The sequence below is a fragment of the Chanodichthys erythropterus genome, chromosome 6, assembly GCF_024489055.1.
Source record: "Chanodichthys erythropterus isolate Z2021 chromosome 6, ASM2448905v1, whole genome shotgun sequence".
In the NCBI taxonomy this organism is placed as follows: domain Eukaryota; kingdom Metazoa; phylum Chordata; class Actinopteri; order Cypriniformes; family Xenocyprididae; genus Chanodichthys; species Chanodichthys erythropterus.
In genome coordinates this window covers 14,240,912-14,259,969 of record NC_090226.1, presented here as the reverse complement: position 1 = coordinate 14,259,969, position 19,058 = coordinate 14,240,912, and the positions used below count along the sequence as shown (strand labels likewise).

Here is a 19,058-nt window from a genome sequence, read left to right as displayed (position 1 = left end):
CTTCGGTTGAGTTGTGATTTTGAAGCGTAGTTGTGCTCAGAGACAGATGGATCCTCCCAGTGTGTTTCTTCTGCATCACAGTTCATGTGGATGTGATCATCCTCACAGTTGATCACTGTATCACTGACGCCCATCAATGTATCCATGGAAATAATATAACCATAAACATATTTTTACATTAGTAATAATACATCATGAGAATTAATATATGATGGCACCCATTCTTGAACAGAACAGTGTGTGAGAGAGATGCATTAAAAACGAGACAGTATACACACAATCTCTAACTCTAGTGTTAAGATGTAGGTCAATATCAATATCTGAGAGAGATATAGGTAGCTGGCCTGCTATCATCTGCAACTTACAGGAATAATGTAAGCTATTGTAAGACTGTAATATACCATAATACTATTGTAAATATGTACCATAGGTGGCAATGGTAATAATGCAAGATTCGTTGTATTTTGTTATCTGCTCGTTACTGATCTCAAATGTATTCATAGAACGGACTTCACAAAACTAACGTTAGGCTAACAAGCACATGGCTAGCTAAGTTAGCTTACCTGAATATGACAACCTGTTCAGCACCCGGTGTGATTTATTTACTGGAACATCGTAGCCATTAGCCATTGCCTCAACACTCCGACCGCTTGACATTGTGTTCGTAACATCGTTGATGCAATTGTTCTCTCTTCTTAATCCAATTGTTATGGCAGCCCCTAAATGAGCATTTAATACTTAACATATTTGCTTTCTGTTATCATCTACTGTTACAGCTATAGGATTACCGTTAGCGACTAGCTTAGGTCCCTCTCAGATGACAGAACGAATGCAATGGTGTCACCCTTGTTGTCGCGAAAATAAGGTGAATAAATACACGCGAGAGCTACAACCTGTCACTACAAAGCCAGAGAAATCGAGCAAGCTCTTCAATCAATGATGAACCAATGGTAAGCAAGCCCTATGAGCAAGACCAGCCCAACTAATTATCATACATGACAAAGAAATGTACGAATAAATATGAAAATAAATAAAAAAGATGTTATATATGTTAAAATATATATATATTAAAATATATATGTTAAAATAAATAAATCTGGAAATAAATACATATTGGAATAAATATATAAAAAAAATAAATGACTGCATAAATAAATAAAATAAATGGAAAATAAATAAAAGAATAAATAAATAAAATTATAAATAATTAAAAAATAAAAACAGAAAATAATAAATTAAGGGGGGGGGATGAATTTTATTAAAATTAATCATATTTATTTGATCAAGTCCTTTATTCATTTATTTATTTTCCTATTATCATATTTATTTACCTATTTATCTATTTATTTATCTATATATTTGTTCATTTATTAATTTTTAATTTCTGCAGGTTTGGTCCTCCATACTCTCTGTGGAAACTTAGATTTCAACATCACATCTTGTAGAACGTTCAGATATTTCAAGCATTTCGGTGAGATTTTAAACTCATTCTCAAATATCTTCTGAGAGGTAAAAACCCATGTATGTTATATATTGGTCTGGAGGGAGCTAAAACTTCCTTCATCAATAAAATAGAAGGAAGTTGGAATGGTCTGAGTGCAGAGAAAGTGAGAGAGGTCTTTTCATAAGCCCAACAGTGGGAGAAGAAGAGGCGGAGGAGGTCTTTACTAAAGCTCCCTTTATTTGTCCACCATAGTCCTCAGACAGAAACATTCACTCTCTCAAGGTGGCACCTCTCAACTGTTTCACACGAAGATCTGTTTCAAGACAGCCATCAATATCTGGATGCTTGAAGACTACAGAGATCTTCAGAGCGGAAGACACCATCTTCATTAGGATCAAACGCAAAACAAAAATACAAATCCAATGAATCTACGTGTGAACTTTATTGCTTTCTACTTGCTCAGGTCAGCCAGATGAACACACACATAACAGCCCACAAAGCCAAGGTAAGTCTGCTGCTCTCCTCTGACATATGCTAGTTGCTCAAGGAAAGTATGGAACTGAAGTATGATAATTGAAGTTCAATTGATGTTTTTGTGCAAATCAGCTTTCAGTTACTGCCTCTGCATGATTAATGGATAACGTTAGATTGATGTGTATAAATGTGTTTAATGTGTTTAATGTCAGTTACGATCGCTGAGGAGCCTTGATTTGATCTCCTTCTTGTGAAATTTTAGAACACTGTTTTCCTTTCTTGTTGAACCTTTTCCTATAGACTTTTATTTCTTGATTTATGGCCATCAAGCTATTTTAATGTAAGAATGCCAAACCATTAAACAACTGGGGGCACATTTCGTGAGCCATGGAGCATGCAGAAGAAAACTGTGGTCTGTGAAATTTCATTGCTTCAGTTGGCTGTCCTTTTAGGCAACTGCTGAATAAAATAAAAAAATCCATGGCAGTTCTTCTGGCTATATGATTGTTTATTTTAGGGTTGCTATGTCCAATTTTATTCCTTGTTATTTTTTTTTTTTATTTGATCATATGCCATTTACAATCAGACTGAAACCTGTACTTAATGGGGTATCAGTGCTTCTTAGACCTGTTATCACTGCATGCTTTATTGGCTAAATACCCCAGGACTTCACAGACACAAATACAGCTGTATTATTAAAGCTAGTTTTGTTGCTTTGTTGGATTACATATAGTTTTGTTTGATAAGTTTACAGTTTTCTATTTATGGACTTTAAACACATTTATAAGGATATTTATTTATTACGAACGGAAGAATATAGGATTTGAGCTTGAAACAACTTTTATTTTCTTTCACACACAACACTGAGAAACATCTTTCTAATAAACCGACCAAACTGCCTGTAAAGTGATAAACGAAACTGACAATGATTTTATCTTTTTTAAACAAATAAAAGGCAATGTGGATAAACATTCACAGCCACGATGTACAGAACACCACACAAAGATATAGAAGAAAATGAATAAAAACATTTTGTATCAATAAACCTTAATATATATATAAATAACCGCAGAAAGGCCACACTGCAGATATACATTATATATGTCGGCAAATCCAATTACATCGGCTAAATTGTCTGTGCAAGCAAGCTTTAACTCTACAGCGCAACATTGATGCACAAAAAAACAAAAAATTTAATTAATTAAAAAAAAACAATTGTAATTTTTTTCAAACATTAATTTACAGAATTGAATTAGAACAGATGATCAAGTCAAACTGCAAAATGCCTGAAGTGCAGGGGAACATATATTCAAAACACAAGCCACAAATGATTAAATTAGATAACCCACAGTGATCAATAAATTATTTGTCAACTTTGTCTTTTTAACTGCAGAGACAATAAACGCTGAACTGGAGTGGCAGTCTTTTTAGCTAAATATTCACAGCATCCAAAAATCAAATTACATTCGTCTATAATAGTTTGAAATCATTTGTAGCTAGCTACCCTACCTGATTGAGAGAGACAAATCCAGTCTTTCACGCGATCTGCCTGTGTCCGTTTTAAGTATTTTCAAATAGCGCGCTATAGTCAGCTTGTTGGCCGGCAGAATGAGCGCCGGAATGTTTGTCGTTGTTGAGTTCCATGAGTTGTCGGCACAACTTGCATCATACATTTTTTGGATCATCTTTTACCATTTCAAAGTGCATCCAATTGTACACTTTATCCCAGACATTGTTAAAAATTTAATCCCTGCCGCAAAGATGCTCCTCTGCCGGTTACGGATGATGGAAGTGAAACTTAAATCGGTCACAGGGGTGGTTGGATTTATTCACGCACATTAAAAATATTAAAAGCTTCTTTCTTTTCACATTTTTATTTATATAGTATTAACATAACCGGTATGTCTGTCAATCAGATATTGAGCACCCCTCATAACACCTCTGCGAAGATTCGACTGTGAGATTGGTAGTCGAATCAGGCTCCTCCTATCGAAGATTCGAACCGTCGACTATTCAGGGTCACCCCTAGTGTATTTATTAGTATATTTATTTATTATAAACTTTCAACACCCTGAGGAATTTTTTTTTTGTGCATTTATTTATTTTCAACACCTTGAATGATATATTTATTATTATATATTTTTAACATGCTGAATATATACAGTGGGTACGGAAAGTATTCAGACCCCCTTAAAGTTTTCACTCTTTGTTATATTGCAGCCATTTGCCAAAATCATTTAAGTTTAGTTTTTTTTTTCCTCATTAATGTACACACAGCACCCCATATTGGCAGAAAAACACAGAATTGTTGACATTTTTGCAGATTTATTAAAAAAGAAAAACTGAAATATCACATGGTCCTAAATATTCAGACCCTTTGCTGTGACACTCATATTTAACTCAGGTGCTGTCCATTTCTTCTTATCATCCTTGAGATGGTTCTACACCTTCATTTGAGTCCAGCTGTGTTTGATTTTACTGATTGGACTTGATTAGGAAAGCCACACACCTGTCTATATAAGACCTTACAGCTCACAGTGCATGTCAGAGCAAATGAGAATCATGAGGTCAAAGGAACTGCCTGAAGAGCTCAGAGACAGAATTGTGGCAAGGCACAGATCTGGCCAAGGTTACAAAAAAATGTCTGCTGCACTTAAGGTTACTAAGAGCACAGTGGCCTCCATAATCCTTAAATGGAAGACATTTGGGACGACCAGAACCCTTCCTAGAGCTGGCCGTCTGGCCAGACTGAGCTATCGGAGGAGAAGAGCCTTGGTGAGAGAGGTCAAGAAGAACCCAAAGATCACTGTGGCTGAGCTCCAGAGATGCAGTTGGGAGATGGGAGAAAGTTGTAGAAAGTCAACCATCACTGCAGCCCTCCACCAATCGGGGCTTTATGGCAGAGTGGCCCGACGGAGGCCTCTCCTCAGTCCAAGACAGATGAAAGTCCGCCTGAAGGACTCCAAGATGGTGAGAAATAAGATTCTCTGGTTTGATGAGACCAAGATAGAACTTTTTGGCCTTAATTCTAAGCGGTATGTGTGGAGAAAACCAGGCACTGCTCATCACCCGTCCAATACAGTCCCAACAGTGAAGCATGGTGGTGCAGTATCATGCTGTGGGGGTGTTTTTCAGCTGCAGGGACAGGACGACTGGTTGCAATTGAGAAAAAGATGAATGCAGCCAAGTACAGGGATATCCTGGACGAAAACCTTCTCCAGAGTGCTCAGGACCTCAGACTGGGCCGAAGGTTTACCTTCCAACAAGACGATGGCCCTAAGCACACAGCTAAAATAACGAAGGAGTGGCTTCACAACCACTCCTTGACTGTTCTTGAATGGCCCAGCCAGAGCCCTGACTTAAACCCAATTGAGCATCTCTGGAGAGACCTAAAAATGGCTGTCCACCAACGTTTACCATCCAACCTGACAGAACTGGAGAGGATCTGCAAGGAGGAATGGCAGAGGATCCGCAAATCCAGGTGTGAAAAACTTGTTGCATCTTTCCCAAAAAGACTCATGGCTGTATTAGATCAAAAGGGTGCTTCTACTAAATACTGAGCAAAGGGTCTGAATACTTAGGACCATGTGATATTTCAGTTTTTCTTTAATAAATCTGCAAAAATGTCAACAATTCTGTGTTTTTCTGTCAATATGGGGTACTGTGTGTACATTGAGGAAAAAAATTTAACTTAAATGATTTTATCAAATGGCTGCAATATAACAAAGAGTGAGACATTTAAGGGGGTCTGAATACTTGAATGAAGGTGATTGGTTTAATGAACAGAAACTCAAAATATTATGTTATCTGAACCACATTAATTATTAAAATTGATTTGACAAAAGAAATAATGTTGTGATAACATTTTTTTTTTACAGTGTATTTATTTATCTATTATATATTTATCTATATTTAGATTATTTATCTATTAGTTCAACATGAATTTTATTTTCTACATGTCAGATTTGTCCAAATTTGAAAAGCATGAAATGGTGACAGTCTGTCTGAACTGCTTCTGAAATTTCCTTGGTGATTTTTGCATTTCATTGCTTAGTTAAACTACATTTGTCACACTGACATCTATATATAATTAAATTTAATCTGACACATAATTGCACTTACTTCCCATAAGTGTGCCTTGTTAAGCACTCTTTCTGTCTCTGACAAAGCTTGTAAGATTTTGTCAAGATGTTGCTAACATGCTGTCTGGCTTTTATCATACTCTAAGAGGTTGTGAAGCATCACATCTGCCACACACACGACTCTCATTCAGATCTCCTGTGGAGATAGGCTTGGATGAAGATGAGCAAAGTCATCTGTTGTTTCTTGGTTTACTAGTATACTGATCAGGCCAACATCTTAAACAGTTTTCCTTACACAGTTTTATCATTTCAATGTGTTTGCACTCCAGAGATTTGTGGAATTTTCTTTTGTGTTTTGAGAGGTTGAGAAGTACAGTACGTATCCCCACTTTATTGTTATGTTAATTGTTATACAATCGTTATAATACAGTATATTGTACTATATAACAGTATGTGTTGTTTAGGCGGCTACACTCAGAGAATATATGAATATGAATTATAAACATAAGGTTTTCAGACTTAAGGATTGGGGAGTTACTGAGGTTACATTCCTTTTCCATCAATATCTTCTCCCTTCTCAAGACTTTAAACACCAGGTGGCTCCAGGGGAATTCTCACTGTTGTTAACATCATATTAAGTAGCTTTGGATGTGTTCGAAGTTGCATGTAAGCCGAAAAAAAAAAAAAAAGAAGAAGAATAGTATCAAGCTGTTTGTTATATTTTCTTATGAGATATACAGTGCACCATGAACAGTGTGTATTTGTTCAACAATGACCTGTCGCATTGGCTCATAATTAGCTCATAAGTAAAGAGTTAAATAATGCTTTGTTAACAACGTATTAACTGTAAATAGTTATCACTTTACATTAGGTCATGGAAAATGGGAAAAATGATATTAATTAAGTGCTTTAAACCAACCTTTATTGGACATTAATACCATAAAAATAAAACTACATAAAATATTCATTTTATGATTACAGGTAAGGCATCAGTGCTTCTTCCTTATCCTGTGCTTTCATTTGGTCTGTGCTGGTGTGCCAGGTCCATGTAAGCACTCTGTCACACAGGACCATCTCCTGAATTTAAAACGTCTGGTAAGATCAGCTACTTTTACTGGCAGTAAATCACTCTGTGGGCTGACCAAAATGTACTTATATTATTTAATTACATGGAAAATTATTTATTATAGTTCATTTGTAATAAAATCCAACAGCAAACCACAACTGTCTGTAATGATCATGCATACATGATTTTGATTTTTTGAGTGCTATAGTGAAAGTTAAAACTGAACTGGGCATTCAGTCTTTCCGATTGAATGGCAGATCACTAAATAGTCCTGATAATTTAAATGAGAAATGTTAATGAGAAAGAAAATGTTTGTGCATGAAACTGTGTCTGGCCTCATTGGAAACCCCAATAAAATGTATAATGATGTTGATAAATATGTGTCAAATATACACTCTAAAAAATGCTGGGTTAAAAACAACCCGAGTTGGGTTGAAAATGGACAAACCCAGCAATTGGGTTGTTTTAACCCAGCGGTAGGGTTAAATGTTTGCCCAACCTGCTGGGTAGTTTTATTTAACTCAACTATTGTTTAACAATTACTGTATTGCTTAATTAAAATTAATAATTGTTAAACAATAAACATTTATTAAATTGCTTATTAATAAATTTATATTAATAAACTATTAAATTTATATTAATAAAATATTAAAGATTATTAATAAACATTCACCTTTTGTCTAATATTGTTGCCTCTAATTGCATCTGGTTTTTAATTTCCCAACTATTTTGGGTTCATTTTAAACTAGCCATATAGCAATTTTTAAACAATAGTTGGTTTAAATAAAACTACCCAGAAGGTGGGCAAACATTTAACCCAACCGCTGGGTTTGTCCATTTTCAACCCAACTTGGGTTGTTTTTAACCCAGCATTTTTTAGAGTGTATGGTAAACTACTAATTTTTTTTTCTCCCTCAATGTTTATCTTTGCAGATTAAGAACCAGCTGCAAAATGGTTGTTCAATAACCTACACTTTCACTGAACGCCAGAACCTGGTAGGCATATTTCCACTTCTTTCATGTAATGGCAGATATGGATTACACAACCTACCTTCAACAGTTATAAACAGTATATGAAAGAGCCTGACAAGATCTTCCTTCCCACAAAATCAGAAATTGATCTGAAACAGATGTTACATAAGATCATGATTTAAGCCAGAAAGGCAGCAGAACCATGTGGCACGAACCTCAGTTTACAGAAATAATCTGTTTTGGCAGTTTAACTGTCATAATAACTATAGTTTAACAGCTGTATAACTCATGTATTATTGTTGATTAGTTGCTATAGGTTATATACACCGCATCATATCAGTAAGATTTCAGTAGAATAAACATTCAGATTTTAGTTTTTCTAAGAAAATGTTTGTACGTTTATCCATGTCTTTTTAGATAACTGGTATCAATCTCAGACAAAATAATTTGCCAGGTCTATGGAAACCCTACTTAGAGGTTGTTCCACATTATTAAGCAAGTCACAGTTCTCATGAAATATGGGGAGGAAGAAAGATCTTTCTGAAGATGAAAAGCATGAAGTGGTGCAATGTTGTGCAAAAGGCATGAAAACAACTAATATTGTGTGAAACTGAATGGAGATTATCGAATTATCATAAGATTTGTGAGTGATTTAGAGCACAGCAGAACTCGGTCAGATAAAGGCTTATTAATCAAAGTTCATGTCAAAAACATTAATTGTATTAAAATAAAGAAAAAAAAAAGCCAGTGTTGAGCAGCAAACAGGTATTTGAAGCTGTTGGTGCCTCTGGAGTCTCAAGAAGCTCTCAATGCAGGCTGGCAGTTGTGCGGAAAGATGCATTTCAGCAACTCCAAACCAAAGCTCACAAAAAGAAACATTTACAGTGGGTTTAGAAATACAAGAAGACTCATTTTTAAATAGTTTTATTCACTGACGAATGCCGTACTACAATGGATGGTCTAAATGGATGGATTTCTGGATGGTTGGTGAATAGCCACCACGTTCCAATAAAACTGCGATGTCAGCAAGGAGCTGGCGGGTGATGATTTGGGCTGGAATATTGGGAAGTGACATGGAAGGCCCCTTTAGGGTATTAAAATGACTTTTGCAAGATATATGGAGTTCATAACTGGCCATTTTCAGCTATGGTATAAAAAGGAGGATAGTGCCTTCTGAAATACAATGCACTATGCACTATCCCATGCTGCAAAAAAAACACCAAAGCAATAAAACAGTTTGAAAATGTGTTTCTACACCCAAATGTTTCTCTTTGTGAGGTTTGGTTAGTGGTGACTAAAATGCATCTTTACGCACAACTACCAGCCTGCATTGAGAGCTTCTTGAGACTCCAGTGACACCAGGAGCTTCAAATACCCGTTTGCTGCTCAACACTGGCTTTTTTTATTGCTGCCCTTTTAATACAATTAATTTTTTTGACAGGAACTTTCATTAGTAAGCTTTTATGTGACCGAGTTCTGCTGTGCTCTAAATAACTCACAAATCTTATGATAATTCGATAATCTCGATAATAGTCTTTTCACACATTATTAGTTGTTTTCATGCCTTTTGCACAACATTGCACCGTTTCATGCTTTTCATCTGCAGAAACATCTTTCTTCCTCCTCATATTGCTTTAGAACTGGGACTTGCTTAATAATGTGGAACAACCTCTACAGACCAATTCACACCGCACCGACAACAGCCAACAAACGCCAACAAACTCGTCTGTTGGAGTTTGTTGGATTGGTGTGAAATATACAAAAGGTACAATAGTCCATAGTGCAATCCGTGCCATTCAGCAAGAGCAGCTGCTCCACTTCACCGAAAGAGAGAGGTAACGTTAACCAGAGCAACGCAGGTTTACATTCAGTTTAGTTTTTAATAATTAATTTTGGCTTGTTTAGCTACATGGTTGTATATGCTTATGGGTCTCTTTAATAAAAAGGGTCGCGCTAAAAAAAAAAAAAAAAAGATTAAAAACCGGTGTATACCAACCAATAGGTTACGATCAGATCGATGGCTACAGTGCTTCGGATTTCAGGTATTTTTGTTTTGCCTCAATACTTTAATACAATGAAAATATATATGATACTATATTATTAATATAATAAACTTGCCTGACAATATTGTTAACATATGTAGTTGTGGAATTTCCCAGTTAGACGTCACTCGTTGGTCGGTGTTTGTTGGTGTGAACATGACTTGTTCGTTGGCGTTTGTTGGTGTTAAGTAGGGTTTCCATAGACCTGGCAAATTATTTTGTCTGAGATAGTTACCAGTTATCTAAAAAGACATGGATAAATGAACAAACAAACAAACAAACATTTTCTTAGAAAAACTAAAATCTGAATGTTTATTCTACTGAAATCTTACTGATATGTCACTTGCATAATAATTTTGAACATGGTGTATAGATACATTAAATTGGTATGGCTATGTTTTTTATGATGCAGCCAGTGTAGTTGCACTGGAACTCCCTGGATTTTTGGAACATGACTGTACAGTGTGCACAAGCATAAGCTTAATTCATCTTCAGGGAAATGATCCTGGAGGTCACTATTATGTGGTTGTGTCTCTCAGCAGCTCAACAGCAGTATAGGGTATTAAGTTTACTGCTACATCCTCCTGAGTGAAATAAATAAATGCTTTGTGGGCCTGTTTAAAAGAGACTTGGAGTCTGAACTATGTACTGACTCTCCTTGGTGATCACCAACTTTTTCTAAAACGACTCTCATTATTAGTTATTTTACCTTACATGATTATATGTAAGGCAGTTGTGGCCTAATGGTTAGAGAGTCGCTTTTGTAACCCAAAGGTCGTGGGTTTGAGTCTCAGTACCGGCTGTACCTTATTCACGGTACCTAACCCCCAGTCACTTCCTGGGTGGCGCAGCAAAAAATGTCTGCCCACTGCTCCGGGTGTATTCAATACTCACTACTGTTTCTGATGAGTGAAATGCAGAGCATGAGTATGGTACACCATACTTGGCTACATGTTATGTCACTTTCACTTATATATTTTAATAATGTGATGTTGCTCAAGTGAGTGTGATGAATTTCACAAGTTTATGTTATGTACTAACCAACATTTCCAATAGTATTTTGTTTGTCACTGGTCATTTCATCCACATTTTGTATTTGTATTTTTGTATTTTGTGTTCTGAGCAAATAAACATATTAGAATGATTTCTGAAGGATCATGTGACACTAAAGACTGGCATAATGATGCTGAAAATCAAAAAATGCAGCCTTGGTGGGTGTGAGAGACCGCACATTTTTATAAAAATGTTATTATATTAAATTTTATATTTGTGGTAGCTGGGGTTTGTGTTGGAGTGTGTCATCTGTGACCGTTTGTTTGTGCTTGAGGTCTAGCCGTTTGTTCTCACTCAAATGTGGGTCCTGTAGGTCATCGCGGTTTGTTTCATTGCTTCAACAGTGACTGCTTGTTTGGACTTTTTTTCCCCTTATATTCATTTGGGTTGTACCGACCGATTGCACACATGCTGACTATAGTGTTGACATTATATTGTGTCCGTGATATGTATATTGTGTTTGTTGTTATATTATTTTGTTGGCTTGTTTTGTGGGTCTGGATAAGTCTGACTGGGTGCCTCAAGTGAAGATGTTGCTGTCTTCTGTAAGTTATTTGTTGTTTAACAGTAGAAATAAAGATGTTTTTTTCCTGTCAAGTATTTTTCACAGTGAGCCTTGAACAAAGGAATTCTGGTCAATTTGATTGTTCAGGCAAAATGATTCAGATTTATTAAATTAGCTTTGGAAGTGGACAAGATGTTTTTCAGCTTGTCAGGTAGCAATTATAATTTCAAATACTTTTCGGGTTACACAAAACCTTAAAAATAACATATGCAAAAGTATCACCTCTCACATCAAAGTGAATTTGTCATGCCGTAATTACACTGCCAGTATTTTCACATGATGAAGTTTGAAGTTCATCACATTCTTCAGCACCAGGCATGAAACCTAATCAAATTATGCTATTTTTACTGATTGTTGAGCTCAAAGAGAGTCTGTTTTTAAAGGTTTTCAAAATGTCAGCATGGTGCGTGTGAAGTGTGAAGAGGAAGCGTTTACTGAAGGAGACCACTGCCAAAACAAAAATAGTGAAACAACATTCTTTTGGAAATCCAAAAGGCCATCAGTCATGTTAAGAGTTTGAAAAATCACAGCCTGAACACTGCTCTGGACACAGATGTGTTTTGGGATCCCTGCTATTGAGAGGATCTGTACATATATGGCCAGATGTCCTTCATATTTAAAGAATGCATCTTGAATCGCAAATTGCAAGAGTGGTAATAACAGTTAACAATTCAAAGATTTCAGACTCTCAAACGAGGCAACCCAGAAAACATTTTGCTGTAATTTTGTGCTTGACCAAGTCACTTATCTCTGCGGGGACTTTCCCTGCTATTTGTGTGGAATTACTGTAAATTTCTATGGATACAAAGACTAGAAGGTTAAGTGACAAAACCGGTGAATTAAATGAATTAAGTTGATTGATATTTTAATTCTATTCTAAGACCATTTATTTTAGGGAATGCAGTGAACATTTCCTCTCTCATTTGTGAGAAAGAGAAAGTCCTGATGGCCACATTTTTCCTTCTGTAGAGATTTGAGATGCCCCATAAGCATTCAAATGGAGCACAAGCTCTACGAAAGAGCGCGTTTGATATGAAGCATGAAATCTGGAAGCATTGTTATTTGGAAAGCTTGTGTATTGTATTACAATAGGAAGAAAAACACATAAAATGCTGTCTTATAGAACTTTGGTGTATGATAACACATTAATAGCCTTGTGTGTTTTGTGACTCAGTTCTGAAAGATATACAGTAGGGTGTACAAAATCAGTGTGTGTGATATTAAATCTTCACTGTGGTTGTCATATGTTTGTGTGTTTCAGAGTGTTGTGTGTTATGTTAAAGCAGCATTTCCTCACATTCTGGAGCTACTCAACACCCAATTCAGCTATGCTAAGGACTCCGACAATTATCGTTACACTAATTCACTGAAGAACTTGATCTACAACATTTACTCCCAGAGATGCATCCCTCCAATCAATGAGGAGATTGAGGTAACAAAGTCCCTTTTTTCTTTTTCTAGGAGAGCTGTGGTGCAATTATATGTTATAATTAGGATTATGGAAGAAGATTTTTGACTTTTACTATGTTTCATACTTTACTGTGTTTAACAGCCCCTAAAAATGAAACACAAGTAAACAAATGAAATAATGGAAATGAAAGTATAAGTGTGGAGCTCCTTAGACATACTGCAAACAAATAATAAAATGAAATAAAGTCTTTTCAATGACAAATGTTCCAAAACAGTTGAGGTTAAAAAGCACAAGCAAGAGAACACATTAGGCATTGTTTTGTATGTACATAAATTGAATTGTATAAAGTTTCAAGGGGAAAAAGTCAAGAAAACAAGAGTCTTGGACAGTAGCTAATGGTTTGGTAACAGTGGTCTTTATTAAAATATTTTTTCTTGCAGTAGTACATACGAAAATGTTTAGTGCTTCACTTTTTTTTGTATTGAAAAAATCAGAGTAATCTACCCACATTATTGGGCCACATTCTTATAATGTGATGTGTATCAGCCACATAAATATTTTCTACTACAGAATGTCTTCAGAGTAAACTTTTCCAGTTGCAGTCTTTATTAAATCACAGATGAATGTCACAGTGCATCATATGTCTTTGTCTTCACTATTTTAAAAGCCAGTGTCTTTGGCAGGATGCAAAAAGGGAAAACCACTAACCCCCACTAAAATTGTAAAATTGACTTAACCTCAAAAGGCATGCTATTGAAAGGGTTGCTTGAATTAAAATTGTTGCATTAAAATATTTTCACAATGACCCGTGCATCCTACTACCTATATTCCCCAATCGCTGGGGTTCAATACACTGCGGAGCGTAATACCTAAATTCTGCTAGAAAACATGTTTTTCACCCTACAGGATAGCCCAACAAAGTTCATAAGAATCCACATGACTTTGCCCAGGGCAGCTTTGGAGAAAGCTGAGGAAGTGATTCGCATGTATATGGGTCTAATGACTCAGAGCTACAATCCTGTGGACTGGAACTGTGAGGAGGAGTACACAGAGGATTACCCAGAATCCACCACTGAACCTCTCAGCCAAACAGCAGGTAGCACAACTGCAAATTCCAGTAAAATCATCCAGAATTAAGCACTCACAAGATGGATAGGACTTTTATGCTACAGTTTAACAAGAAATGGCAAGTTTACAGAATTTTCAACCAGCTTTGTATTGCTACAATGCCAGTGGTATATATGTAAATGAATAATGTGTACTCTTTCTCCATGTTACCTGCACCTGGACCTACCCATTTATTTTAAAGTCAGCCAACAGACTATTGACAGCACAATACTTTTGTTAAAGGTGCCCTCGAATGAAAAATTGAATTTATCTTGACATAGTCAAATAACAAGAGTTCAGTACATGGAAATGACATACAGTGAGTCTCAAACTCCATTGTTTCCTCCTCCCTTATATAAATCTCATTTGTTTAAAAGACCTCCGAAGAACAGGCGAATCTCAACATAACACCGACTGTTACGTAACAGCCGGGGTGTACACCCCAATATTTGCATATGCCAGCACATGTTCCCAACATTATAAAAGGCATTAGACAAGGGCAGCCAGTAATGTCTGGATCTGCACAGGTGAATCAACTGACTAGGTAAGCAAGCAAGAACAATAGCGAAAAATGGCAGATGGAGCAATAATAACTGACATGATCCATGATATCATGATATTTTTAGTGATATTTGTGAATTGTCTTTCTAAATGTTTCGTTAGCATGTTGCTAATGTACTGTTAAATGTGGTTAAAGTTACCATCGTTTCTTACTGTATTCACGGAGACAAGAGCCGTCACTATTTTCATTATTAAACACTTGCAGTCTGTATAATTCATAAACACAACTTCATTCTTTATAAATCTCTCCAACAGTGTAGCATTAGCCGTTAGCCACAGAGCACAGCCTCAAATTCATTCAGAATCAAATGTAAACAATATAACAGTATACAATACTCACATAATCCGACGCATACATGCCGCATGCATGACGAACACTTTGTAAAGATCCATTTTGAGGGTTATATTAGCTGTGTGAATTTTTTTTATGTTGTTTAAGGCAAGCGCGAGCTCTTGGGGCGTGGAGCACCAGATTTAAAGGGCCACACACCCTGAATCGGCTCATTTCTAATTATGCCCCAAAATAGGCAGTTAAAAAAATTAATTAAAAAAAATCTATGGGGTATTTTGAGCTGAAACTTCACAGACACATTCAGGGGACACCTTAGACTTATATTACATCTTTTAAAAAAAAGTTCTAGGGCACCTTTAAAGCTATAGGTTGTACTTCCCACTCACCGACCCCAGACAGCAACATAGTGTAGCCCAGATGTGTGCTGGATCTGGGCCGACACCATGTTGCTGTCAGGGACAAGTGGGACTGACAGAGGAATGGTGGCCAGTGCATTATGGATATTAAAGTTTCTCTACCTTTCTGAACTCAATGGCCCATTTTCTCTTGTCATGTACTGTAGCATTGATTTTAAAAAAGCATAGACAGGCAAATTTTAATAAAAGCCTGATTTTGCCAGCAGAGAATAACCCCTTTAATACTGAGTAACTTACATTTTAGACATAATATTGGCAGTTACATTGTCTACTTTAACATAAATAGTACTGAACAAAGCTGAAGTAGAATCGTTGAGTAGTGGTTGCTTAGAACTTTTGAATGCTTTGAACGTATACCTACTGGTATAACAATGTAACTTGCAGAAAGAGTCACAAATCCCCATCTGTAATACACAAAACACAGAAAATGCAAACGAAATTCATTAAAAAGTAGGAAGGAAAGAAGCTGAAATAGAGCAAAACAGGCTTTCAAAATGTATTTAATTAGCCAAGGATAAGCAGAATGCCAGCTAGTCTCACTTTAGTTGCTTTTATCATAATTTACATTACATTTCCTCAAGGTGCCTCCGGATGCCCCTGCATTTGTCCAACAGTGAGCAGCGGATCATCTAGGACATCTACATCCACAAGCCATTGGAATATTTATATGAAATCATCTCCATCTCCACAAAGATCATCTTTTTCACCTGTGGTAACCTTACAGGGAGGTAATAAGAGAACTAAACAATTCAAGCCTGCTGTCCCAGTAGCCAAACACAAAACACTAACTCCAGGGACACCTACCACATGGAGATCTATGCAAGGAAATTTACCCAACTTCCTCTTTGGTAGCACTCCAGCTTTACCTGAAGAAAATTCGGCGATGCAAAATATGCCATCATCGGATCATTTCCCTTCATTTACAAACTCTAAGGAGGTATTTCCGAGCAGAACTGACTCAACTGTTCAGTCAACTGCGTCTGGCCCATATCAAAAAAACACAAGAGATAAGGACAGTGTGGAGAGGAGCACGTCGATTTTACTTGCCAAGAGGTCTTTAGATTCTAAAAGCCAGGATGGACCATCCAGTTCCTATGTGAAATTATCCCAGAACGGGGTTACTGCAACATCGGAGCCAACATATAAAGATATAAAGAGCACAGAGATAAAAGGCAAATCTTTACAGATAAGTAAACACATTGTACCAGTCACAACCACAGTTATGTCTTCTTTGAAAGCAGCTGCACATTCATCAGAAGGTCTGAGCATCCTTGTTGAACAGCCAGGTCATCTAAACAGCCCTCCTGAAAATTTCCAAACACACACCCAAAGTCTGGTGAGGATGCCAAGGAATTTCATGGGAATCATCCATGAGGCAAAGCTCAGCAAGGGTGAGAAAGTTAGATAATATTTTGAATTAGCTTTTATTTTTACAATTTTACTTAATTTTACTAATTTTGTTATGTGCCGTTGTCATTTTTATCAAGATTATATATATATATATATATATATATATATATATATATATATATATAGGTTATTCTAGTTTTAGTTTTTATTTATTTCCAGTTAGTAATTTTAAAAAATCTAACAATTCTAACTTTTTAGTTTGTTTTTCATCTAATATTTGTATTTTACTTTATATCAACTTCAATAGTTTTCGTTTTAGTTGAAGAGTTAATTCACCCAAAAATGAAAATTCTGTCTCACCCTCAAATTACTCACCCTCATGTCGTCCCACACCCACAAATTAAGATATTTTTGATGAAATCCGAGAGGTATATGACTTGTCCATAGACAGCATTTTAACCACTGCTTTCAAGGTCCAGAAAGGTACTAAAGACATCGTTAAAACAGTCGACGACATGACTGCAGTGGTTCAACTTTAATTTTATGAAGAGACGAGAATACTTTTTGTGCACAAAAAAATAAAAAAATAACAACTTCATATACCTCTTTCATCAAAAATATCTTAATTTGTGTTCTGAAGATGAACAAAGGTCTTACGGGGTTGGAACGACATGAGGGTGAGTAATTAATGACAGAATTTTCATTTTTGGGTGAACTAACCCTTTAATAACATTAACCGTGAATAGTAGACATCAACATGCGTCTCAGGCAGAAGAAGGCATTCAAAGTTGCTTGAGTCATGTGTTACCAATTATGTGATGATTCACCAAAAACACCATGGCTTTTCACAGACAGCAGATCCCAGGAGGACAGGAAGGGGATGAAAGACCAGACTCATCCAGACAGAGAAACACAGAGGAACTCTGCCACAGAAGAATCATCCAGCGGTTCAATCATCTCTTTTGACACAGTGCTCATAATTACTCTAGGGTGTGGTGGACTTCTGCTCATAACTGTCCTATTTTACAGACAGCAAAAAGTATGTGACCCACAATGGATTTTTGGCTAGATTGTTGGTCTAGCCTAAGAAGCCTGCTGGGACCAGTAGACAAACATATACTGGTGACTAGCTAGTGGTCTTTTCAGCAGGGTGTCCCGGGCAGCAATCAGCAAAATCAACATTCTTTAAAGTTTCCAACATGAAGGAAAAACACATCAAAAAGAACAGAAATGTGGAGGTGATGGAGTTAATTATTTATTCAAAACAAACCATAAATTGAGAGACAAAATATCAGCAGGTTGCATTTTCTCATTATGTAGCCTGTATGGATTTATGTTTTAAATGCCAAAAGGTGTCTACAAGCAGGATGTAGTACTGGAACAGGAAATTAATGATCTGAGAGGTGGTCCATTGACATGATATATATAATATGCAAATATTTTAAGCATTCTTGCACAAACTAAACCTGACACATTCATTTTGTTCTCAAACTATTCATGACCTCTTGAATGGAAAATATTGATAATTCTTAGAAAAAGAAAACAGCTAATTTTTCTTTCATGTCAGGTCAAGATTATACTTGTCTTGATATTCAGACACAAATATAAATTGAGTGTAAATAAATATATATTGTATATACAGGGCAGGTGGGATGAAGCCACATTCTTCATTCAAATAACATTCATGAAGCCATACTCATTATTCAAATAATTATTCTAATGATTTGCTTAGCTCACAATGATAAAAGAAAACTAACAACAATATATTTTGTGCACTACCAAAGAACAAATGAATAAAACAAATCAAAGAACCCGTTTATGCTGGTGCTTTGTGGAACATGGAACAGTCAGCATTAGCAGTGTGTTTGTCCTTAAAACTACCCATTTACAATAAAGCAATCTTATGTTAGTTGGTTAGTTTGTTTCATTTTTTGTCCATGTCTCTGTGGTGTCATAGATGTGCATTACTGTATTGTTTTCGAGTCACATGCTTCTTCTAACAGACTTTAATAAAATAGTAATAGATGTCAGGGCAGAAGTATGTGCAAAGAATTAGTTGACCCAAAAATACTGTCATTATTTACACACCCTCATGTCTCCAATCCCATTTGACTTTGAACCAATTTAATGATACTTTTACATTGCTCTTGCAACCCCATGTTGACTAATTGTGTGGAAAAGAGCAACTGGAACAAGTTCTCCTTTTTTGTTTCACAGAAGAAA

At 36.1% G+C, this 19,058-nt stretch overlaps 1 protein-coding gene across 1 annotated transcript; it reads left to right on the top strand.

Annotated features, from left to right (window-relative positions):
- The first annotated feature begins 1,739 nt into the window (after window positions 1-1,739).
- csf1a (colony stimulating factor 1a (macrophage)) lies at window positions 1,740-18,874 on the top strand. The gene is made up of 7 exons (XM_067387315.1): window positions 1,740-1,949; window positions 6,982-7,095; window positions 8,000-8,062; window positions 12,960-13,130; window positions 14,016-14,205; window positions 16,067-16,876; window positions 17,687-18,874. The coding sequence occupies exons 1-7, from the start codon at window positions 1,917-1,919 to the stop codon at window positions 17,902-17,904; spliced, it is 1,599 nt and encodes a 532-aa protein (XP_067243416.1). The 5' UTR covers window positions 1,740-1,916; the 3' UTR covers window positions 17,905-18,874.
- The last annotated feature ends 184 nt before the right edge of the window (window positions 18,875-19,058 follow it).

Coding starts and splice junctions, on each gene's coding strand:
- csf1a (XM_067387315.1), top strand. CDS start 1,917: ATGAACACACACATAACAGCCCACAAAGCCAAG. Junction 1,950..6,981: donor TAACAGCCCACAAAGCCAAG/GTAAGTCTGCTG, acceptor TTATGATTACAG/GTAAGGCATCAGTGCTTCTT. Junction 8,063..12,959: donor TCACTGAACGCCAGAACCTG/GTAGGCATATTT, acceptor TGTGTGTTTCAG/AGTGTTGTGTGTTATGTTAA.